General features: G+C 41.0%; 1 protein-coding gene across 2 annotated transcripts in view; it reads left to right on the plus strand.

Annotated features, from left to right (window-relative positions):
* Positions 1–253: 253 nt before the first annotated feature.
* The window catches only part of LOC126213346 (zinc finger protein 729-like), a 69,394-nt gene continuing 43,753 nt past the window's right edge, over positions 254–25,894 (plus strand). Inside the window, exon 1 of one of the 2 annotated variants that reach the window (XM_049941045.1) lies at positions 254–346. Coding sequence is in view for 1 of the 2 variants with exons in the window: in XM_049941044.1 (XP_049797001.1) it covers positions 326–346 (21 nt within the window). In the remaining variant the exon portion in view is untranslated. The remainder of the gene's footprint in view (positions 347–25,894) is intronic. The other variant, XM_049941044.1, reaches the window with a different exon arrangement.

Raw genomic sequence — 25,894 nt, forward strand, 5'->3', positions numbered from 1 at the left:
GTGCCTCTGAAATCACAGTGGGTTATGTGACAGGAATAGAAAGTGAAAGTATGCCAAATAAATACTACACAATGGCTGATAGCAAAATCAGAGGCATTAGAACTGATTTGGATGCATTCTGACATTCACTCTTACCAAGCAATAAGGATCTCTGTAAAGCTGGATGATACTCATATGAAAGGAACATTGAGAGCTGTGTCCTACACACAGAAGTTAGCGAGCAGTTATAATTCAGATTGTTTTCTTCTTTCAGTCTGTTAAAGATCCACTGGGAATATCTTGGCGCACTGATTTTATCAAGGAGGATCCTGAATTGAATTTGGAAATGAATGTAACTGAGAATATTGTAAGTATTTACATCTCTGATGTATTGCTTGTAATCAAGTAATAAGTCTTTTGTTAAGTGCATAGAGTAAAAGATGAATTGCCATGGAATTGTCACAGGTTGTCAGTTTTCTGGAACGTGTTGCTGTTCGTAATTGTAGTGTATTCTTATACTCTAGGACTTTACTTTCATATCTCCTGTTATGTGCTGACTGTTTTAAATAGAAGTGGAAGGGGACTGCTGCTTGGCATAATCCTGTTGTCTGTAGCACTTGTTGACATCAACTATATTGTATAATGGCTGTGTGTGATTGTCACTAAATTCACTTTTCGATGAAGTGTAAGTTCTGATAGTGTAGGTTATTTGAGGAATATTCCTCCTTTTAATAACTTGTGATAAATACAGTTTAAAAGAAGATTGGCTGTTCTTATCTTTTGTGTGAATCATAGTTATTTTTGAGTTTGTCCTATAAATTTTTTGGTTTTGAAAAAGGAGATAAAATTTGTGTGTTGTATTTCAGCCCTGATACTTTGGCCACGACATGTTCATATTGTGGCAGGTTCTGTGGTACTTGTAGTATTAATTATAAATTTTTCAGCTATAGAAAAAAAAACTTAATGACTTTGCTAAGGGAAAGAGATGCTCACATTCATAAACGTGTCACAGGAATAAGATTAGACAGAGACTGGGAAACATTCAACACACATTTGCACAAGGTTGGGTACTGGCTCAGTCTTGATGTCATTGTTCATAAACAAACTTCCTGCAGTTATTAAGGATTCTTCAGGCACTGAAATATGTTGGCTTCTTGAGCCACTGAAATGTGTGGTGATTACACAGGTGTACAGGTCAAGGAACCAAACTATCATGCTAGGAACAGCTGAGAGAGTATGTAAAGAATTGTAGCTGATTCACAGACTTAATGCCACAGATACTCATATTATGCCATTGCTGGATTATAGTTGGGGAACACTTACCATGAAAATACAAAAGGCCATACTGGTCTTCCTATGCAGCCTAAGAGATCACAGGTTGAACAAGATGCCTCCATGGCAACAGGGCCAGAAGTTAAGGGATCGTGTCCACAGCATGGAGTGCCGCTCCCATAGCAAGTGTGCAGAACAGTGTTTTGCTGGTTGTGTGGTATGGAAAACCATGTCATGTGGTTGCCACTGAAATCACTGACGTGTACCCCCACTTGTTACTTTGAAAATACGTAACTCAAATTAAACAGTGGTAGACACCTGAGCAAATCTATGAATAGGATGTGTGACCATAACAGTGATTCTGAGTAGCACATGCAGTTGTGCAGTGAACATCTTCGCTGTGTCAGCTGGAGTGAGATGCAGTCTTTGTGGTGTCAGGAGCATAAAATGCTAGGGCTCAATAATGATGCAGAAAAATAGGGCTGATCATTTTGATACTGGCACATGGCGAGCAACATTCTGTATTAATTGTGGAATTGAGAATTTTATCAGGTAATTGCATGAGAAGCTAGAGCAAACTAGCAAAGTAATTCTTTGTTAGAGAAGCAATTCAGTGGCAGGCTGCTTCCAGTGTTACTGGTAGGTTCAAACAACACACAAGTATTACAGAGATCATTCAGGAACTCAAATGAGAATTCCCAGAGGGAAGGTGATGTTCTGTCGGGGAAATGTATAGAGAAAATGTAGGGAACTGCCATTTGCAGCTGACTGGTGAACGATTTTGTTGTTTCCAACATACATTGCACATAAGGACTATGAAGAATAAATTTGAGAACTCAGGGCTGATATAGAGGCTCATATAGACTTTTTCCCTCGTATTTGCGAGTGGGATGGGAAAGGAAATGCCCAGCAGGGTTATGGGGTACCCTTCGCCACGTGCCATTAGGAGGATAGCAAAGTATTGATGTATCTGGAGATACTAGGTAAAATAAGTAGCTGACTAATGTAGTTGGAGCAACAGTGGTATTTTTCATAGTAGTAAATGTACATATACATACATACAAAATAATATATAAGCAGCTCCCATAATTATCAGTGTGAGTAGATTAGCACTAGTCACAAACAGCTTCAGAGGTAATTTCCTGTGGGAGCTTCTGCCCTCAGATTTGCAGCCTGGCTCATCCCAATTCCATCCACATCTTCATTTATGGAATGCAATGTGTAAAACAAAGGATGGACAAATGAATAATGTTCACACACCATCTCTAGCCAGAGCAGAGGTTACAGGGGTGAGAGCAAATTTAATTTTATAAAAACAATTCTGAAACTTACAACAATAAATGCAACCCATCAAGACAAATTAGGGTTATCATATTTTGCTGAAAGAAGTTATACCTGTACAAGCAATTGCTCAGGATGTTGGAAATCATCAGATTTCACAAGGCTTTAACTTTGTCATAAAAAAAGGTACAGAATTGGGTCAGATTTTTACTTGTATACGGGCCTGCAAAGCCTTTATTTACAAAGGAACCATATGATTTTCTGGTTGCTTACAATTTATATGTGTGCACATACAACATTAAGGTGCTTTTCACAGCTGTGTTTAGGATCAGATTCGTCATTTACTGATCACAAATATCAAAATTCTTTTCAACACATTTAAGCATCCAGGCAATTGACTTGATCCATGCATTTGCAAGCATGTCAGTTTAGGAAATTCACTGCAGTTGCCATGTAGCATCATAGTTCATCCACAGTTGTTGGAAGAGGAAGGTGGAGCCTTTCACGAACTCCCACCAATAAAAAAAGTAGCATACTGTGAGATGAAGCAAATTTCAAGGTCAAATCTGCAGCCCCTTATAGCTGATCAATCCGTCAGGCAGCTTACTGTTCAAAAGTGCTCTTTGGTGCAGGTTCCAATGCAATGGTACACCATCCAGATGAAAAATTATTTTTATGATCATTTTTCATCCCTTCTGTTTTCCATCCATCAATGTGATTTCTAATATAGTCAACTCTCTTCAGCTTGTTACAGAATTCCCTGCTCTTCAGATTCAGCTCAGTGTTAATCCCACTAAACTATTCATCACATTTCATAAGTTGAATAATAATTCATGACTACCAACAAACTTCTTGTCCCATATTGCATGCCATTATTAGTGTTGCAGCTACCAGTTCATGTCTTATCCCTCGAGGACTCATTTTTTAGGATGTAAAGCAATCAGAAATGACCTGCTACTGGAAGTAGTAGACATTACTGTTTGCCTCTAAATGAAACATACTGCATACAATTTGTTGGTGTCTGCTTTGATTTCAATTGAAATGGGGTCAACAAATTGGTAAGCTTGTCAAGTTCATCCCTTCAGCATTATTCACTTAGAGGCAATTATGATGGCTTCTTTTGGATTTTTCATTTGTTTTTGGAATTATCTTCTGTGACAGCCAACTAGAAAAAAAAATATTTGTGTTATTTAATGTAAAAACCAATTTTGAGTTCCGTAGTGACATGTAGGTTAAAGATTCCGTAGGTCAATCAAGAGGTTTATGCAAGGTGTTCAGTTGCTAATATCACATCACATTCCTACTATAAGCTTGTATAGGATAAATATTAATTCATTCATAGCTGCCATGCCCTGTAAGATTATCCTATAGGATAGTACTTAGTGAAAGCATGTTAGGAAGCATTTCTGCAAATTGACACTCTGGAGGCAGATTCATTAATTGCAAGGCAGAGAGATATGAGCTTTTTGGTTAACTCATTCTCATGCAGGTGCCTCCTTCATTTTGTATTGATCCGGATGCCCAAGAACTTAACTCGTGGAACCTCATAAAGAGTGTCATTGATATCTCCTTGTATCTGTAAGTCATTTGGATTTGTTTGGAATTGTGTGATGTGTGTTTATGTAAGTATAAAGATTGAATTTTTGTTCTGTGCCTGTAAACCAGTTGCAAGCATGTTCCATTATTCTCCTGGCTGTTTAGAGTATAAATGTGTTTGCCGGTTATCAGTGTACTTGTGTCATTGGCAAGCATTGCAGATCTTGAAGGCACCTCCAATGGTTTTAGCACATCTATGTAGGTCAGGATAAATAAAACATGCTGAGCCCTGTGGGACGTCATATGTGTTGTTTTCCCATTTTTTATTCAGATTTCCTTCCAAGGTATAATTTATTACTATGACCCAGTTTTTTTTATTGCTAAGCTAAGATTCAGTTCTCGTACGTGTAATTCTCTTCACACAAGAACACTGTATTTCCCCAAGTAAAGGGAGAACAAGGTTGTAATGTGATGCCAATAAGGTTTCTCCACTTCTAATGCATATTTCAGTCATGCTGTAAAGTCAGCACAATATTCTAGTAATTAGATTGTTACAATCATAATGAGAAGAGTTTCTGCTTCTGTCACCAGATGATTTTCGTAATTGATTTGACCATTCATCTGATGAAACTGATGTCTGTTCAAGTATACACTTCCTTACTGAGTCTGATGGATCTAATTTCGATGGTGACTTCCCCCCCCCAACAATTATTTCAACTACTGTTAAGAAATTATTGTTTTCATGGCATGATATTTTTTTCTCAATTGTCATTTTTTATTTGTAGTTCGATGTAGCTCATTGAGTTCGCATATATTTGAGTCTACATATTGTCATTTTGTCATTTGGAGATACTGAGTGGAATGGTGGTCACTAGAAAGTGGAGTGCCAAATAGCACTGCTTACATATTCATGTGTTTTGGTTCTATAGAGGGGTAACAGCATCGGAGGCAGCCAGAAACATTGGCACTCTGTTTGTGTTTAATGCCATTGGACAGAGCTTCTCAAGAAAATGGTTTTGTCATTCTAAAGAGAATTGTTTTGCCATTAGTGACTTACCTTTGGGGTTTGATGAAGATCATTTAAATGCATTAATTCACAATGATCCATGTCATTGTACTTGAGAACTGGCAAATTCGATGAACTGCATTCATTTCATGACCTTCTGACATTTGTGCGCAATGGGGAAGGCTCAAAAATAGTCTACAGATACGACATGCACAGAAACAAAATTACAAAAATGGGTGGCCATATGCACATCCTTGCTTGCCTGTCATTAGTTGCTTTTACAGAACACCAATCATCCGTGCCTGTATCATTATGCAGATAAGAAATGGTGGATTTGTGCTAAAATAAGGAAAAGAAAAGAATGGTTGAGCCCAAACAAAACAGCAACAAAAGGCATCCACAGAAGGTAATACCAAACATCCTGTGTGGTTTACTATGAATTGCGTCCTTTAGATGTAACCACTTGTTACTGCTGACATTTACTGTCAAGAACTGAGATGTGTTGCAGATACAGTACATGAACAGTGACCAGGAAGACACTACTCCAGGATAACACCCACCTGCAATCTGCTAGACTGACAAAAAACAGTTCACAGGAGCTGGGTTTTGAAGTCATTGCGCACACACACCTTATTCACCCAGTGTAGCACCCTCAGATTTTCTCCTTTCTGCTCTCTATTGAACAAGCTTCAAGGAACTTCCTTTCCAGATGAAAATGCACTCTGAACCTTGCTTAATGAGTTCTTCACCTTAAAACCAGGTGACTTAGCAGTTCCAGAATGAAAAATCATCCCAGCATTGGGAGACTGCTCTAAATAGTGAAGGAGAACATTTCATTGATTATTTAAGTCTCTCTTATTTGTACCCGTTATCTATTAAACTTACGGGAAAATGCCAGGATCCATATACCAAACAAATGCTTGCTGCAGATGGGTACATATGCCTAACCTTTCTTCTTCATTTTACTGGTAAACTGTGTTTCTTTTCATCTCTGTCCAACCAGTATGTATAATGTTCAAAATAGTACTTTGTCTGATAAGACCAGTGTCTGAGAACAGATGTTGCAAACACGGATTGGTTTTGTACATATTTTTTACAAAACAATGAACTCAGTGCACATGTGCTAAGTGTTCAACGATGAATCATATTGTCTTCAGTTGTCAAGTTTATAAAGAATTTAATATTTTCTCAAAATAATTCTGATCCTCAAGTGAGTTTATGGCTGAGTAAATGGCAGAAGATTCTTAATTTCTTGTCATGAAATGACGTGGCTCTGTTGAGAGGTTCATGTAGTCTGTGCACCATTGTTTCTCAGAACATTTGGGTAGTAGTGTTTGGGTCAATTGTGTTGGGACAGTTGTCCGACATCAACCTAGTTACCCTTGTTCTGAGGTATCTGTTTAAATAATTTTAATGAACAACCTAAAGGTCACATTGAAATATTATCAAAAAAATGAGCATAGCTTCTGAAAGTAATTTTGTTTGAAGAAAATGCAATGAATAACTGACAGAACCTGTAAATTAATTAGTAAATTTGTTTACTTCATTGTGGAAATGACTGAAGCACTAAATATCCACCAATTGATGTTGGAAATAATTTGAATTTGTTGTATGATCAGTAGGCCTGGGAGTTGCAGTGGATAGATATAAAACTATTTCTTAATGGAATACAACGGTGTACTTACTCATTAAACGTCAGTTGAATCAAAAGTACAATTTAGCTGAGAAAGAGTGATTCCAAGTTTCCTCTTCGGCAATAACATGTGAGTTTCATTTATTGTTATAGTAACTTTCCTTTTCTAATGATTGATAATGTGTTCACACAGTTGGCTGTGTTTAATTAAAGATAGCTCGTGAAAGAATTTTTCAAAATTATGTTTAAATCAGAAATTATTTGAATTACACCCGTCCTTTAAAATACAAATACATAAGGAATGTGTTACATTAGGCATGCAATAATTGTATCTAAAACTTGAAATCTTGAAGATAAAAGTAAAAAACTAATGGCATTTGGGACACCATGGATTCTGTACATGGCTCACACAAAAAGCGTAATTCATTATGCAATTTTTTGGTATTAAAAAAAACTAAAACTATACATAAATCATACGATTTAAATACATAGGTCTTTCAATTTTTCATTATACAGGGTTATTACAAATGATTGAAGCGATTTCACAGCTCTACAATAACTTTATTATTTGAGATATTTTCACAATGCTTTGCACACACATACAAAAACTCAAAGTTTTTTTAGGCATTCACAAATATTCGATATGTGCCCCTTTAGTGATTTGGCAGACATCAAGCCGATAATCAAGTTCCTCCCACACTCGGCGCAGCATGTCCCCATCAATGAGTTCGAAAGCATCATTGATGCGAGCTCGCAGTTCTGGCATGTTTCTTGGTAGAGGAGGTTCAAACACTGAATCCTTCACATAACCCCACAGAAAGAAATCGCATGGGGTTAAGTTGGGAGAGCGTGGAGGCCATGACGTGAATTGCTGATCATGATCTCCACCACGACCAATCCATCGGTTTTCCATTGGGTGTCAGGGCTTGTAGCAATTGTAAACGGTAAGGCTTCTGCTTTAGCCTTTTCCCTAAGATTTTCCAAACCATCGGCTGTGGTACGTTTAGCTCCCCGCTTTCTTTATTCGTCAACTTCCGCGGGCTACGCGTGAAACTTGCCCGCACACGTTCAACCGTTTCTTCGCTCACTGCAGGCCGACCCGTTGATTTCCCCTTACAGAGGCATCCAGAAGCTTTAAACTGCGCATACCATCGCCGAATGGACTTAGCAGTTGGTGGATCTTTGTTGAACTTCGTCCTGAAGTGTCGTTGCACTGTTATGACTGACTGATGTGAGTGCATTTCAAGCACGACATACGCTTTCTCGGCTCCTGTCGCCATTTTGTCTCACTGCACTCGAGCGCTCTGGCGGCAGAAACCTGAAGTGCGACTTCAGCCGAACAAAACTTTATGAGTTTTTCTACGTATCTGTAGTGTGTCGTGACCATATGTCAATGGATGGAGCTACAGTGAAGTTATGAAATCGCTTCAATCATTTGTAATAGCCCTGTATTACATTTTCTTATTATAAAACGATTCATCTTGCAACACAGTTGTAGGTCCCAATTCTTAAGACATAAGTAATAGCTGTTGCTTTTTAAATAATCATTGGTTAATTATTAATGTTCAAATTTATTCAGTTCTAACAAAAAGTGCTGTCACTCTTGTATTGTGTGAAAAAAATTGTAGCTTTTGGAATGGGTTTCAAAAAGATTACTATAGGTTCTGCATTTTCAGAGATGTCATAGAAATTGTTTTATACCTCTCTCATTTAAAATTTCTGCAGTGACAAACAATTCAGGATTTATCAGACCAGCATGCACATCCTTGCCAGCATCTGTAGCAATTGTCTTCATCCGCAGCATTTGATCCCCTCTGAATACCCAACACATCTTTGATGGGTTGCATCCCCAGTTATGAGAAGATGTTTCATTTTTTCAAGCTTCAGGGTTGTTGAGATGGCTGTACTTCCCTATTCGAAAACAAGTATACATTATACAGTTTATGTTCAAAAGTAATTGATCATTATTCAGAGAAACAGTTTCTACAAAGTCTGTCTGTAGATCTCCAGATTTGAGAGATCCATTTTGCACATATCCCCAATTCAGCAGATAGTGAATTTTTAATGAAGCAGTGAAATATTAAATATAAAATTTGCTTTTAAATTTCTGACACAACATTAGGAATGGTACCATCAACTTCTTGCCTGTCAACGTCAATCCATTTTTTCCGTTTTACTATATTGTCAGTCAACTTCATTATTTAATGTGGAGTGAAGTCTAGGAGTTAGTTTTTATACTTTAGACATGAGTTTATAGTGCACACGAATTAACAGTAGACTACATGTTCCAGTAACTCCTTACCTTGTGAAAAAATGCTCATTTCAGCATCTTTTTCAGTGCATTCACCAGATAATCAGGGTTGGCAGGATACCTTCACACCTACATTGAGGTGTATTAAAACCAACAAAATGTGTAATGAATGAAAGTATTTTTTATTTGCCCCATTTTGTGTCTGCCTAAAATTGCTTATAAGCTCCATGAGCTGAAAATACCATGTAGTGTTTTTGCAGAACTCTCTGCATCTTAGTCTTGGGATCTTTGAATAACATAGTATCCCATCTGTCAGGTCCTTGACAAATTGCCATCTCTGTTGTAAAAAAATTCACTGTTAGCTTCTCTTCTTTTTAAACCTTGTTATTCATTTTGTGTTGTTAATGTTTGCCTAAAGTATATAGAAGTTGTTGCACTGGAACAATTAATTTGTTTGTTACTGCGTATTTCCAAGTTTGGCTGTCTGGATGTAGCTATTCTGACCATTTCACTGCTTTTCCTGAAGTTTATGGGGATTAGTATGAACCTAAGTGGGGTTCTGAAGATTACACTCCAGTGACAAGAGTGGTTTTGCATTTACTTTTTTGTACATACTCTTCACAACTGTTTCTTCCTCTTTTCCTTTACTTAAAATCTAGACATTTGCTAAGTTGCTCACTTTCCTTTCTTCTGAACTCTTGTGACATGTTCTTGTCTTCTCTCACTGTCTCTTAAATTTACTATCCACTATCTTTAACACAAAGCTAGTATTAATAATGTATGACAATGCTCCAGCCTTTATTTACAGATGTATTACTTTGTAAGTTATTCAGCAAATGAAACTTTTATTGTTTCATCCACAAAGTAATTCCCCCATAAAATCTTTCCTTTACAGCACCATTTTAAAAAAAGTTGTTTAGGTTAAACTTAACTCACAAAGAATATAAACTTTCTTCTTGACCTATCTTCTGTGTAGTAAGAATCCTTGACGTTAAATTCTTCTTTGGATATCACAACTTAATCAGTATTTTTAGTCCCATATCTGGCTGCAAATATGATGAATTTTAACTTAAAATGCCTCTAACACTATAGCCAAACAAATGTATTATGTAACATGGTCTACACAGTTCAAATCAGCACACAGGTAGTGTCACACTGATCAGTTCATTAGGTATGTAATGTGAAGACAAAGATTCTTCATATCATTGTAACCTCTACTTGTAACTTTCAAAAAATAGCTGCTGGAAATTATTTGTATTTTTCCTCCACGGACAAGAAAATAGATACCACAGATAAGATCTGATGTAATAAGAAAGATAAGTTTCAGAAAATTATATTTTACTCTCAAGCTTACGTTCTGGCATGGCTCAAAACTACAAATTTGTCAGACAAAATGGCTGCCCTTCACTTAACTTCAGGAGGTTAAATCGATAGTATTGACAATAAATGCACACAAAAATACAAGGAACTTCCCAAGCTTTTGGAATTTAGTTCCTTCATCTGGAAAGAATTAGTAATAGATACAGGAAGGTTGGGAGAGAAGGGCAGGTCACCGAGACCCATAGAGTGTCACTCACAAGAATACATCATCAATTTGACCTTATATTTTAGAGAGAACAAAAGTATACCATATTTTATAGGGTATGGCACACTTTTTCTTCAAAAAATTTCCTACAACATTCAGCTGTGCCTTATACTAAAAATGTCCAGTGTTTGATATAAAATTCCTGCGAGGCTTAAAACAGGCCATATATTCAACGCTGTGGGAAACCTATCTCTATCTGGCAACATTGGATTCATCTGACAGCAACAGTGCACTGATGTGACGAACATGAGTTGTGGAGCTTCACAAGCTTGCTAGCACTTTCTCCCTCCTGCCCTGCCATCACAAACCCAGAACACTGTCTAGCCTATGATGTGTCACTGCAGTCTACAGTGCCAGTGAGTGAACTTCAACTGAAACTGATTTGTGTTATCAATAACATATGAGTATTTTGTTTACTAGTTTCCTAATGGAAAAAAAAGAGGTTTCATATGACATGGGCTATAAATTGAAGGTAATAGCATGTGGAGAACAATATGGAAACAGAGCAGCTGAGTGGCATTTTGGTCCTCCTCCAACAGAAAGAACCATCATGATTGGCTTGTTAGTAAGGAAGAACTGAAAAAAAATGAAGACTACATGTGCAAATTGAGAACTGAATGCAAAATGTCCAAAGCTACATTGGTATCCAGAATTCTAGCAATAAATAACTACTTCCTTGTCCTGTGTTTAATTCACAATACAATCATACAAGCTGTCAATCAGATGCCCTTACGATTGTGTTCTACATGGAAGATGGCATTCTGGTCAAGTGACAACTATGCCAATGATGTCAGTGCACGTATGAAATGAGGTAGTGTTTGTTGAGTAGCCCCACATCCACAATCGCCGTGTACACAGCTACAGATCGTGCAGTTTGACACAGAGAACATGCCTACCAGACTCGGCAATGGAGGGCCATAGAAAGAAAGGAAGCAGGACAGTCAAAAATTGATGTGGCCTGATGGCTTAGTGTGAATCGTGTTTTTTCTTGGATGCGGTGACAGTTCATAGAGATGGAAATTGTATTTCAAAGTCCAGGGCTGGATCGACCATGTTTGACTTCAGAAGAGAGGACTGTTATTTGGCTGTAAGGTCACAACAGACCGCCTTAGTACTGCGTGGCAAGTGGCATATGAGCTCGCAGCATGTGCTGGATGTGTTGTGTCAAGGTAATCTGTGTGCAGATGGCTTTGGCAGAGTGGCCTTTATTGTTGGAGACCTGCTGTATGTCTACCTCTGACACATCTTCACAGAAGGCAATGTCTAGAGTGTGAAGGCAGCTTGCTTGTGACTCAGGGCAGGCTGCCCTGTCATGTTCGAATGGTGGACCCCATGCTGCATTCCAGAATTTCACTCTGTGTGTCACAGGTGTGTAGCGTATGCTGTGATAGTGGGACAAGAATCATGTAGTATACAAATCACTGAGTACTTCTGTGGTCCAGATTACATCTGTTTGATGAAAAGCTTCTGTCTTTCCATTAGCATGTTGCAGCATTGGCTGTTGCTATACTATGCCCAGCTGGCTCTGCTTTGCAAAGCAAGTTAGCGGTGTTTTGCTTTGACAATGCATAACACTCTTACCCATCTGCAGCCAGCTCTGTTTCAATTCACTTCTGTTCTTTTTCACCAACTATGGTCGATATGCTACATTCACCTTCTTTTTATCAAGACTCTGTCTCTCAGATAGACAAAACTATACTACACAGTACACTAGAGTTACTGGTGATTAGTATTTCTGCCCTTATTTCGCCTCTTTAAGTATCATTCTAACAATTAGTTACCTTAACCCTTTCGCTGAATCTTATAATTTCCATTGGACCCCTTGCCCTGCACCTTAACTCAAACACCATGGAACTAATTTCATTACTATGCTTCTCGCACAGTTTTTTCTAACAATCTACTCTCGACATAAAAGTGAAAATCAATCGATTATATTTCACACTATATCACTGTGCATTCTGCTTAATTCTGCTGCTTTTATGCTTGGGTTATCCAACCCAGTGGAATCTGAACTATGACTGGTTCCAAACTGGGTCATGTTCTTTATCTTTAATGTACCATAAGAACACCAGGCTCAGCAGAGCAAGTGCCGCTGTGGTGGTTGGTATAACAATAGTCTGTGTTGTCTCTTTCCAGTGCTGATTTTCACAATGTGAATTTACATGCTGCAATAAAGTTTTCAGGGAGATTGATCACTCCTTCTGGTTCAGAAGTGTATTCATACATTACATTAGGTCTGGCCCTAGAGTTTAAGCTGGTTAGATTTGAGGGAGGTGGCACTTCCATGGGGTCCTCTGGTCAGTACAAATGTGGCTGGGAAATACTCAAGTGAGTTCTCTCTGCAATCATGGGGGACAGGCTTCTGCCCCATTATGTTTCACACTGTTACATTTAATAAGAAAGCATTCACCTTTCATTCTACCTTCGTTGATATACCCCTCCACTTCTTGAAAAACCTAGCTGTTACTACCATCTTGTCAAAGCTAGAGTACAACCCATGTGGACTACTTTTTAATTGCATTCTCTTTCCTCCTTTGTCCCAAACTTATTACCATACTGTGGCAGACTGTGATTTTCTCTAGGTGGCATTTTTGTAACTTTGCTTCCTCCATTTGTACATATATTCCTTTGTCTTTTGCAGTTAATAACAGTTGCTGAGTTTTTACTCATACAGATTTCTTCAGTATTCCCCACTTGATGAGTTATGTACTAATTATGTACCACTCATGATGTGCTTGTTTCCCTGTTACTGTTACAGAAATGGAAATTGAAACTTTCTTCCATCAGTTCTCATTGATGCTGTGAGTACCCCAAATTTAAGGGCAAGTCACTGTGCTCAAGTTCCGATACCAACCTCAACTTCAGTGATTGTTCCTTCTTTACTTTCCTTAAACCCTTTAAATACTGTTCTTGCAACAAATTTACACCTAGCTGAAACACTATCTTCTACAGACTGCAACTATTTTAATAACCACTTCCCTATCAAAGACTTCTACTTGGGTTTGTAGTTCCCTTATATTCTAAGTAATATGTAATACTGCTGCTTTTCTACTTCAAGTATCTGCATTTCCATGCTTCTTCTCAGTTTTATGCATAAGTTCAAAATCAAATTCGCTTAGTCTTGCTGCCCATCATGTCAACCTATTGTTAAGGATTCTTTAACCCCTACAAATATTTTAATGCCACATGATATGTTATAACTCTAAATGTTTTACCGTACAGATAAAATTTGAAATGAGAGTCCATAAATAAGGTTAACATACCATTCTCCATTGTGGAATAATTTCATGCTGCAGAATTCAGTTGCCTTGTGGCTAAGCTGCTTGATGTTTTACACGTTCCACCTCTTCCGATAAGACACAGCCTGGTGCATGGTTTTATGCATCACATAATAAAATAAATTCCCTATTAAAATCTGGAAATGCCACTATTGGACTCAATGTTAAAGCTTATTTTAACTCTTCAAAAGCATGTTCTGACCACACAAACTTGGTACCCTTTTTTTAACAATTGTGTCAACCTTCTGGCAATATCCGCACATCCTCTTATGAACCAGTGGTAATAGTACAAAAGTCCAAAATGACTCTTTTTACACATTATGGTACAGGAAATTCACATACACTCAAGTTAACCTTGGGTCTGTCTTAACTCCATCTTGTGATATGTCCTAGGTATGCTATCTATCCATCGCAAAATGACACTTTTCTGTACTCACTGTTAACTTGTTTCCTTTAAACTAAGGAATACTTCCCGTAATCACTGCATATGCTGTTTGATATCACTTCCATAGATGATTATGTCATCAAGGTACACAGAGCATTGCCATGGTTTCAAACTCCTGAGTATTGCATCCAACAATCTCTGAAATGTTACAGGTGCATTTTTAATGAGGATGGCACGCTTCTAATTTGGTAGTATCCCCAGTGTGTCAGAAATGCTGTTTTGTGTCAGTTCTGTGGTGCAGGCTGTATCTGGTGATAATCACTCTTCAAATCCATTGTTGAAAAATATTAGCATAGCTCTAAATGATCCATAGTTTGTGATGTATGGGAAAGAGTAGGCATCCATTATGGTTTTTGTATTTAGGTGTCTGTAATCAAACCGAAACCTATATTTTTGTCACAACTATTCCTGCCAGCCATCAACATTACGTTATACAGTTATTCCATCTTTCAGCCATTGATCGATCAATAATACGAAAATTGCATGCAAGTACCTAGCTGTTCTGTATGGTTTGTGGTAGACTGATGATTCATTTGCTATTGGTATGCAGTGTTGTATACTCTGTATACCTTATCATGGTCATTTTGGAAAAAAATACACCATTGAATTCCTAAAGCAGTTTTTTCATCTGTTCCATATTGCTTCCCTCTACATGCTTCACTGTTGCTCCCCATACAGTGTCAGTGATGTCTGGCAATTCTCCGTGTCTGACACCCCACATATCCCATTCTTCTTCTTCCTAGATATTCATATTAATGATTAACAACTGGCTTGTTAATCATATACTCTCTGTGACAAATGGTACGTAGAAATAGGTATGTGCATGATATGTCTGTTAAATAAACAACCCACTTGATCTAATACTTCATTCTCTTCTAATGGTTCCACCACACACAGAATTCCTACCTGCAATCTAGACTAAACACTGACCCAAAGTAATTTTCCAGTACCCTTAGATAAATAATTATGCAAATCAAGTCTTAGTATTGTTATTCATGGTTTAACTGGTTCATCTTTTGCAACAAACTCTCCTTGCCACCTCTCTACCATGACTTTAACCTAACTGAAGCACTTTTCTGCCACATTCCACCCTATGTAGCTGGATGTTAATTATGGCACAATGCTGATAAAAGAAATCTAGTCCCACAATCATGTTTTAACCCTCAATTGCGTGTGGCACAATCTCTAGTTATTGTTTAAATTAAGCCGTATGCAAGTGGATGCCTATGTCCACCGCCCTAATGGTGTTACGTCTTTATTCCCATTCCATGCAGTCTGTACTGCGGTGGGTCCATTTGCTTATGTTTTGCCAGATCATTCGTGGCTACTGAAACGTGCTCCCCTGTGCCCAATAATATCATGAAATCCTTTTTTATCCCACTACTCTTCTTAACATACGCAGTACTTATCACATTCACATCTACATACAGTTCTGTAGCATCTAGTCTTACTGGTATTCACCATAGGTGGACCAGGGGTCCCATCTAATGTTAAATACCTTACTCCTCGCTGCTCCTCTACTTTTAAAACTGTTATGTTTTCTTACTTTACTCACATCACCCTGAGGCTGGCAACACTTCGTCCTTATATGGCCTGTTTGTCCAAACTTGAAATGTTTTATATAAGCTGCAAACACTTTCCATTTGCCCTGCATTCCAGTTGACAAATTGATCTCCTCACACACTGTAGTTACCACACTGCTGTGTGCAAATGTTTCTGACACCCTGTATACTGTACACACACATACTGTTATTTCTGCATGCAGCCCTCTTAAAAAAGCATTGAAGACCCTCTGCTCTACTTCTTGTGAAATAATGTCATTGACTTCAGCATCTTGCCCCAATGCTCAGGTATGTCCATAAATTTTCCTTATCCTCTCTGCAAATTCTTCTGCAGTTTATGTATTTTTCTTAGTTATTATTGCTAATTGTTCCCTATAGTGTCTGGCACTATTTTGATCTGTATATCTTTGAATTAACCCTTCCTTTAATTCTTCGAATGTTGTGGCTCCCTTCAGCGATCCTGTATGCCCTAAACATATTCTTACTTCCCCTGTTAGTCCTAGTTGTAACAGTCAATAATACTTCATTAGACCAAACTTGCATCTGAGCCAGATATTGAAGGAGGAGACCTGCTCATTGTCAGTTGTTTTACCAGGACAAGGAGCAAATTAAGCTTTTGTCTGACAAATTTACACTCTGTTTAACGATTGTGGTACTGTCAACACAGAAAGTTCTTTATTATCTGCTGGTAATTGTGCTACCTATTCTAACAGAATGCATACTGATTCTGGTTACAGCATACCTTGTGTCTCTGGTTCTTTTGAAGCGTTGTCCTTGACAACACTCACTTTGATACCTAACATTCACAAGACAAGGAGACAAAATCCATTAACTTAATTCTTACATATAATCATGAGCCATATTGAGTCACAGCACTGCCTAGCCGTATGGCCCAGATGATTACTTGCGTAACATTTTCCTAGAAGTGATTTCATACATTGCACTTAGTGACCCTTGAGGTTACACTGTGCACATCTGTCACTAAGTAACCACACCTTCCATTACCTGTAAGGGTAGAAAAATGTACAGGTTCTCTATCTGCAATAAAATCTACTTTATAAAATACATGACTGTCAGATGTCTTTTCTGTGACCAAAATATAAGAATTTTCTTTTTTTGTTTGTGATTCACTGTAACATAGTGTGTAGGTTCAAACATTAATCTAAGAAGGCGAAGTTCTGACATCAGTGTTGCATGACCCTTGGATTGTCACATGTGGTGAGTGAAATGAGATGTTAGGGCAACTGTAGATAGATTTAATTACTTTCTTTTTCCCAGCCCTCGTCCGCAGCTCATGGTCGTGCGGTAGTGTTCTCGTTTCCCGTGCCCGGGTTTGATTCCCGGCGGGGTCAGGGATTTTCTCTGTCTCGTGATGACTGGGTGTTGTGTGATGTCCTTAGGTTAGTTAGGTTTAAGTAGTTCTAAGTGCTAGGGGACTGATGACTATAGATGTTAAGTCCCATAGTGCTCAGAGCCATTTGAACCATTTTTCCAGCCCTCAGCCATAGTACATCAGGAACAGCTTGGAGGAGGCTTCGAATTGCCTCTCAAGCGAAGTAGTAGAAATCTGGCATTGCTGACAGTGCAAGGAGCAAGACTGAATATGGGGTCACTCAGTGTTGCTGTCAGCAGTCTCTCTGTGACAGTGGTGCAGCTGATAATGGCCATGAACTTCCTCCAGTGAGCAGCCAGCTCCCTCATGCCTCATAGCAGGCTATCTTGTGTAATGGTCAAACAGCAGACCACATACTGCATTCTAGGATGTCAGTCCCCTGGGTGTCACAGGCTTCTGGGTGTTGTTGGCTCTGATATTGAGACAAGAATTATTTAGTACATGATTGGCTGAATGTTTATACATTCCAGACTATGTTCGTTGAGGGCTTCAGGGAAATATTTTAAACACGACTGTTGGCAGGTGAGGAAAGGCTCCTGACCTTCCGCTAATGTACTGCAGCGTTGACTGTTGCTCTACCACGCCCAACTGACTCAGCTTTGCAACGTCATTTGGTTGTGTTTTGCTGTGCAGCATGTAATACTCCCACCCACCTGCAGCTGGCACTGTTGCAGCTCACTTCTGCTCTGGCGTATTTTCTGACCAAATTCAGTTGACATGCTACAGACGAAACCCAACAAGGACTTACACCAGAGAGAGCATTGAAAGGACCTACAGTCAAACAAGTGTGGCAGTGCAAGAAAGTCGTGGAATAGAGTAAGAGACAACATTATGGTCAAATGTTTCAACAACTGCAGCATAAGTAATGCTCTGGCAGGCAGTGAAGACCATCTCTTATATGAAGAAGACATTGGTCATGAAGGAGAAGAAGAAGTTAAATTTTCATATTCAGGGGTCTTTAGGTCATTTCGGTTTTATACATTAAGAATTTTTTTGTAGCCTGGCTTTACAATCTAATATTAAAAATTGTAATAATGTTCCTTTTTAAAAAGTGGTAAAAAAATGAAAGTGTGCCTTATAGCTCGCAGCATCTTATAGTCTGCAAAATATACTGAGGGTCTCACTGAAGCCTTCACCGATTATAAGTATCCTCCCAATCTTGTACAAAAACAAATCTCTCATGCTTTATCTTTCCAGTCTCCCATTGTCTGGCCACAGAGGAGCATTCCACATGTAACTCAGTACCACCCAGGACTGGAGCAATTGAATTACATTCTCCACTAGGGTTTTGACTACCTCTTGTTGTGCCCTGAAGTGAAGTGAGAGATGTTCTGCCCACTGTCCTTCCCACACCTCCCACAGTGGTATTCCACTATCCAAAAAGCTTCACAATCTACTTGTCCATCCCTACACAACCCCAGGTCCCAACCCCTTACCTCATGGCTCATACCCTTGCAATAGACCTAGATTCAAGACCTGTCCCATACATCCTCCCACCACCATCACAAACATCACCTCTCCCACCAAAGACAGGGATACCTGTGAAACCAGTCATGTGATCTACAAGCTAAGCTGCAACCACTATACTGCATTCTATGTGGGTGTGACAACCAACAAGCCATCTGTTCGCATGAATGGTCACTGAGAAAAGTATGCCACCTGGTTGCTGAGAGTGCTGCCAAACATGACATCCTTCATTTCAATGACTGCTTCACAGTCTGCCATATGAATACTTCCCACTAACATCAGCTTTTCTGAATTGTGACGGTGGGAACTTTCCCTTCAATCATGTAACCCTCCTGGCCTCAACCTACATTAGTCATTGTCTTCACCCATCCAGCTTCCTGTTCCATTCCAGCACCATACAGCCCTCATTCCACCATCACACTCAGTCTTTTTACTTCTCTCCTTTTCTGGTAACCCCCTCCCCACCTCTCCCCTGTGCACTACCTAACCACCTGATAGCACGTAGCTGCCCTACCCTCTTTCCACCTCAGCACGTAGCTGCCCTACCCTCTTTCCACCTCATCCTTGCATGCTCGCCAGCAGCACTGTACTGTATGTCACCACCACCCTACTATCCCTCCCCATCTGAGCCTCCTCACTAATGCTGTCCAGTCACCACTCCCACCATGCAGTGGTGCTGCTGCTTACAGTGTGTGTACAGTTGCCTGAGACTGCAGCCGTGTGTGTGTGTATTCTATTTTTTATGAAAGACTTATGGGCCAAAAGTTTCATTTGTGACACTCTTTTTGTTGTGCCTATCTGTGTTTTAGCATCTCTGCAATATGGTGTGTCTCAACTTTGCTTCTCTCTGCTGGTCTGGGGGTTAGAATAGGCTTGAGGTGTCCCTGTCTGCTGTAAGAGGTGACTAAAAGTAGTCTCTCCCTTTTCGGCCCTATAAGATAAGGTCCCATTTTATGGTTTGACGTACCACTTTCCAAATTCTACAGAAGTGCGGGCCAGATGAGGACGGATGTCTTACATGTTGCGTGAGTTATCCATAGTGCCCTTAGATTTGATCTCCTGAGCTTCTTGTCATGGCTTTGCATCTCCACCTCACATTCAATGCATCTCCACCTCAAATTCAACTTTTTGGACAAGGACACTTTCCGGCCTATGTCATCTTCTTCCATTGTCTCCTGTACTCTTTCGTCCCTATTACATCATTGGATTTCTCTGTGCCCAATATCGAGCATGGTAGCCAGTCCCTTGTGATAAGCCTGTCATCTACCCATTTGGTGGTAGTCCCCTGACAACGAAGTGATCACACTGCTGATGCCTGAGATGTAAACTCCCCATGTATGCCAAGGAGTAGATGCCTGTCTTTCTGGAGCATCAGGACTCCCGGCAATGGCCATCATGCCAGGTGGCCTTTGCTGTGCCTGGGTGGTGCCCATGGAGAGAGCCCCTGATCTGAGTGGGTGGCATCAGGTCAGATGATCCACAATGGAGTGGACTAAGTCATCTCTTGCTGGTGACTGTATGACGCCAGTAGTCTCTTAAGAAGGGCAATATCGAGTACAATGCTGGCAGATATGATCCTAAATCATTTCCCTCCCTTGCTACACCATGGGAGTGTCGTACAGCTACAGAAAGAAAAGAGCCATATTTGCCTTGGTATTTAGTCTGTAGCATAATGGACAGGGACTCCTTGCTATGTATGAAGCCTCAACTTGTTGTCGAACACCTTGATGATAAGTTTGGGGAAGTGACAGTGCTGTCCAAGATGAAAAGCAGTGCAGTCTCGATTCAGACAGCATCCCCAACCCAATCCCGGACTATCTTGTTATCGGCTGGGTGATATTTCTGTTTCAGTGACTCCCCATAAAAGCCTCAACATGGTCCAGGGGATTACTTTCCATCGCTACCTCATTTTGCAGTCTGACGACAAGCTCTGCCCCTATGTAGAATGGCTGGATGTTCATTCCATCCAGCGCATTTACAGGGGACCCAAAGACAACATGGTCGCTACTGGTGCCTTCAGCATGGCTTTTGAGGGTGATTCATTGTGTGAGAAGGTCAAGGGGATGGTTTACTGCCATGACGTTAAACCATACATCCCTCTCCCTATGTGGTGCTCTAAGTGTTGGAAATTTGGGCACATGTCTTCCAGCTGCATTTCCAGTGCGACATGTCGAGACTGCGGGTGTCCTTTGCATCAAGATACTTCCTGTGTGCCTCCTCCCACTTCTATCAGCTGCGGAGAGCATCACTTCCCCAGCTCGCCAGTGTGCACAGTACTCCAAAACGAGTGGAAAATCATGGAGTAAAAGACCTTGGACGAGTTGACTTACCAAGAGGCTAAACGTAAATTTGAACAATTACAACCCATTCGGTGGACGTCCATATATGCTGCAGCTGTATTACCATCGCCATCGCAAGTACCCACTTCGGGAGAAAGGACCCCCCAAATGCAGGGGATATCAGTACCCTCCCTCCAGCCAGAGAAGCCACAGCCTCCTCCGGCTGGTCTCATGCGGAAGAGGTCCGTTGGGGCCCTCTCTCCCAGGGTCTCCACTAACGCCACAGCGGACACTCGCCAGTGGCTAAAGGTGCCAAAAGCTGCTAGATAAAGAGCTTCACGGTCTTCCTCCATGTGTGTAGTTACTTCAGAGAAGTCCTCCCAGCATGCCCCTAAAGAGAAGTGAGAGGGCAAACAAAGAAAGAAGTCTGCTAATAAAAAGAACCCTCCAGTGGCCGCAACACCACCACTACCCACCAATTCTGCACCTGTGGATGAGGTGGAGATCTCAGCGTATCCTGAGGACTTGTATCTCACTGATGCCTCATCCACAATAGGAATGGATGCAAATACTCAATTGGTGGCAGCAAGTGACCCTGAGGTGTAACCTTCTTCCTTGTATGCTTCATGCCTTCCCAGCATCACGATAACATCATTCTCCAGTGGAGCAGCTGCGGTTTTTTCCACGACCTGACTGATCTACAACAACTGTTTAGTTTTACACCTGCTTTCTGCATTGTCCTCCAGGAAACCTGGTTCTCAGCAATGCGGGCCCCTACCCTTCATCGCTGTGGGGGATATTCCAAGAACCATAGTGACGATAATAGTGTGTCAGGTGGAGTTTGTGTCTATGTCCTGAACTCACTCTGAAGTGAAACTGTGCCCCTTCAAACCCTTCTTGAAGTTGTGGTTGTCAGGATAAGGATGACACAGGAAATAACTGCCTGCAATGTATATCTTCTTCCAGATGGTGCAGTACCCCTGAATGCATTGACTGCACTGATTCATCAACTTCATCAACTCCATAAACCTTTCCTCGTTTTGGGAGTTTTTAACGTATGTAACCCCTTGTGGGATGGCACTGTGCTTACTGGCTGAGGTAGAGATGTCAAAACTTTACTGTCTCATTTCGACCTCTGCCTCTTAAATACTTAGGCCTGATACACATTTCAGTGTGGCTCATGGCACTTACTTGACCACTGATTTATTTCTCTGCATCCCAGGACTTATCCCGTCTGTCTACTGGAGAGCCCACAATGACCTGTGCGGTAGTGACCACCTTCCCATCTTCCTGTCACTCCATCAGCGCCATTCCCCTAGACATCTACCAAGATGGTCTTTAAACAAGGCAGACTGGGAAGCTTTCACCTCTGCTGTCACCATTTAAACTGCTTCACATGGTACCATCGATATGGTAGTTGAGCAGGTCACTAGAATGATCTTTTCTGTGGCAGAAGACACGATCCCTTGTTCTTTAGGGTGCCCCCGACGAAAGTCAGTACCATGGTGGTCGCTGGAAATCGCTGAGGCCATTAAAGAGCATTGGCGAGCTCTACAGCGACATAAGCAGCACCCTTCCCTAGAACAGCTAGTAGCTTTTAAAGGGCTCCTGCCCGCATTCGCAAGCTTACAGAAAGACAGAAATAGGCGTGTTGGGAGAGGTACGTGTCGACCATTGGGTGCCATACATCACCTTCCCAAGTCTGGACGAAGATCAGATATGTTTGTGGGTATCACACCCCAACAGGTGTTACTGGCATTAATGCCAGTGGCCTGTTATCTACCAATGCAAACACAATTGCCGAGCACTTTACTGATCACTATGGTTGAGCCTCCATGTCGGAGAATTATCCCCCATAAATTCGCACCCTCAAACGGCGGATGGAAAGGAAAGCCCTCTAGTTCACTGAATGTCACATTGAACCCTATAATGCTCCATTCACAGGGTGGAGTTCATCAGCGTCCTTGCTCATTGCAGTGACACAGCTCCTGGGCCTGATCGGATCCACAGTCAGATGATCAAATATCTCTCATTCAACTACAAGCGACATCTCCTCATCATCTTCAACCGGATCTGGTGCGATGGCGTCCTTCCATTGCAATGGCAGGAGAGCACCATTATTCCAGTGCTCAAACCCGGTAAAAACCCACTTGATGTGGATAGCTATCGGCCCATTAGTCTCACCAACTTTCTTCTTAAGCTTTAGAATGTGTGGTAAGTTGGCAGTTGTATTGAGTCCTGAAGTCATTTGGCCTACTGGCTCCATGCCAGGGCGTTTTCAGCCAGGGTCACTCTACCACTGATCATCTCGTTTCCACTCGAGTCTGCCATCCAAACAGCGTTTTACAGTCGCCAACACTTGGTTGCCATCTTTTTTGATTTACGAAAAGCTTAAGACACGACCTGGCGACATCATATCCTTGCCAGATTGAATGAGTGGGGTCTCTGGGGCCTGCTACCGATTTTCATCCAAAATTTCCTATCGCTCCATTCTTACCATGTGCAAGTTGGTGCATCCCATTGTTTCCCCCATATCCAGGAGAATGGGGTCCTGCAGGGCTCTGTATTGAGTGTATCTCTATTTTTAGTGGCCATTAACGAAATTGCAGCAGCTGTCAGGCCATTGGTCTTACCTTCTCTATATGCAGACGACTTCTGCATTTCGTACTGCTCCATTAGTACTGGTGTTGGTGAGTAGCACCTACAGGAACCATTCACAAGGCGCAGTCATGGGCTCTAGCCCACGGCTTCCAGTTTTCGTCTGTGAATTCAGGTGTCACACACTTCAGTCGGCGTTGTACCATTCATCTGGAACCACAACTTTACGTTAATGATGATTCACTTACTTTAATGGCGACATACCGATTCTTACAACTGGATATCGACATCCGATTGATGTGGCTTCCTCATCTTCGTTAGCTGAAGCGAAAGTGTTGGCAGCACCTCAATATCATCGCTGCCTGAGCATCACCAACTGGAGTGCAGATTGCTCTACACTGGTGCATCTCTACAGAGCCCTTATTCAATCCCGTCTTTGCTATGGTAGCCTGGTTTATCGTTTGATGGCGGCCTGAGCGGTACATTCACTCGACCCAGTGCACCACTATGGCGTTTGACTGGCAACAGGAAGTTTCAGGACGAGTCCAGTGAACAGACCAGAGTCCCTCCATTGAAGGTTAGGCTTGCACAACTGCTAGCCAGTTACATTGCATACATTCATAGTTCTCCTGAGCATCCAAATTACAGTCTCCTTTTCCCATCCATGGCGTTTCATCTCCTGCATCGGAGGCCCAGGTCATGGCTTCAAATTGCGGTTCGCATCCGAGCTCTTCTGTCTGAAGTGGAATCCTTGCTTTTACCACCTATGCTCAAGGTCCATTCATGTACACCTCCATGGTGTACATCGAGGCCAAAGCTTCTTCTGGACTTTTCACAGGGCCCTAAAGTCTCAGTTAACCCTGCACCTATCTGCTGTCACTTCCTCTTGATACTTGACATGTACCGGGTCCATGAAGTGGTTTCCACTGACAGCTCCATGGGTTGTGGTGATGTTGACTTTACGTATGTGCTCTTGAGCACACCCAAAGTGCCCTGGCGAGTCGTTTCTTCTCTGTACTGAATCTTGAGCAGCCTACAAGCTATAGACTAGTGCTACCCCCACCTTCCTTTGGTAGCCACCATCCAGAAGTCCATCTATACCTTGGAACAGTCCAGTCGTTCCTTGTTGTTTGTGTGGACCCCGGGCCATGTCGGAATCCCAGGAAATGAACTTTCTGACAGGCTGACCAAACAGAAACCACTTCTGGAGATCGGCATCCCTGGAACTGACCTGCAGTCATTATTATGCTACAAGGTTTTTCAGGTTTGGGAGACTGAATGGCATAATCTCAGTATGCACAACAAACTGTGTGCCCTTAACGAGACTAAGAATGTGTAGAAGACCTCCATGTGAGCCTCTCGCAGGGACTCTGTGGTTCTCTGCTGGCTCCATTTTGGCCATACATCGCTAACACATGGCTACCTCTGTCACGAGGACCCATCTCGGTGTCATTGTGGCTCACATATGTCTGTCATCCACATCTTGCTGGACTGCCCACTTTTAGCTGCTCTGTGGCGGTCTTTTAACTTTCCAAGCACTCTACCTTCAGTGTTGGGCAACAATGCTTCAACAGCAGATTTAGTTTTATGTTTTATTTGTGAGGGGGATTTTATCATACCATCTAAGGGTGGACGTTTAGCCTTCAATCTGAGGTTGCCACCTTCCATCCATTTTAACTCTGTCACACTTTCTTTGCATTTGTTTGTCTTCGTGGTCATCTTTTCCCTAAATGTGTTCATCTCGCCCTGTCTTTTTGGGGTGGACATTTTGATGTATTGCAGTGTGGCTGGCTCATCCTCTTTAATTATTGTCATCAGCCAGTCCAGACCATATGCTCTATGGTTTTAATACCTTTCCTTGTGGTTTATGTTTTCCCCAGTTTTTGTTCATTCCATATGTCTTCTTTAAGGTGTGGTGTCAAGTGTTTCGGTACCTTGAGCCTTGCTTTCATCAGGAAAAAGGGACTGATGATCCTGTAGTTTGGTCCCTTTATACCCAAAACAAACCAACCAACCAAGCAACCAACCAGTGAACAATGCTCTTCATAATATTGTTACATTCCATCCAGGATTTTCCATTACTTCAGTCTATAAAATATGATACTTGCAAGACATCAGCAGTGTAGTTGGAAATTTGGGCCATAATTCTAATATTTTGGAGTTATGACCAACTGAAAGTACAGCTTTTAAAGATGCACCTGCACAAGTTGTCTGTTACTCCACCCCACTGGAGCCACATAATGCCTGAGCAACAAGTACTACACTGTTGAGTGGGTAATGTGTTTGCGAAATACTGTTTTGGTGTTGCTTTTATGGTTCGATCATTGTG

The sequence above is a fragment of the Schistocerca nitens genome, chromosome 11, assembly GCF_023898315.1.
Source record: "Schistocerca nitens isolate TAMUIC-IGC-003100 chromosome 11, iqSchNite1.1, whole genome shotgun sequence".
Lineage (NCBI taxonomy): Eukaryota > Metazoa > Arthropoda > Insecta > Orthoptera > Acrididae > Schistocerca > Schistocerca nitens.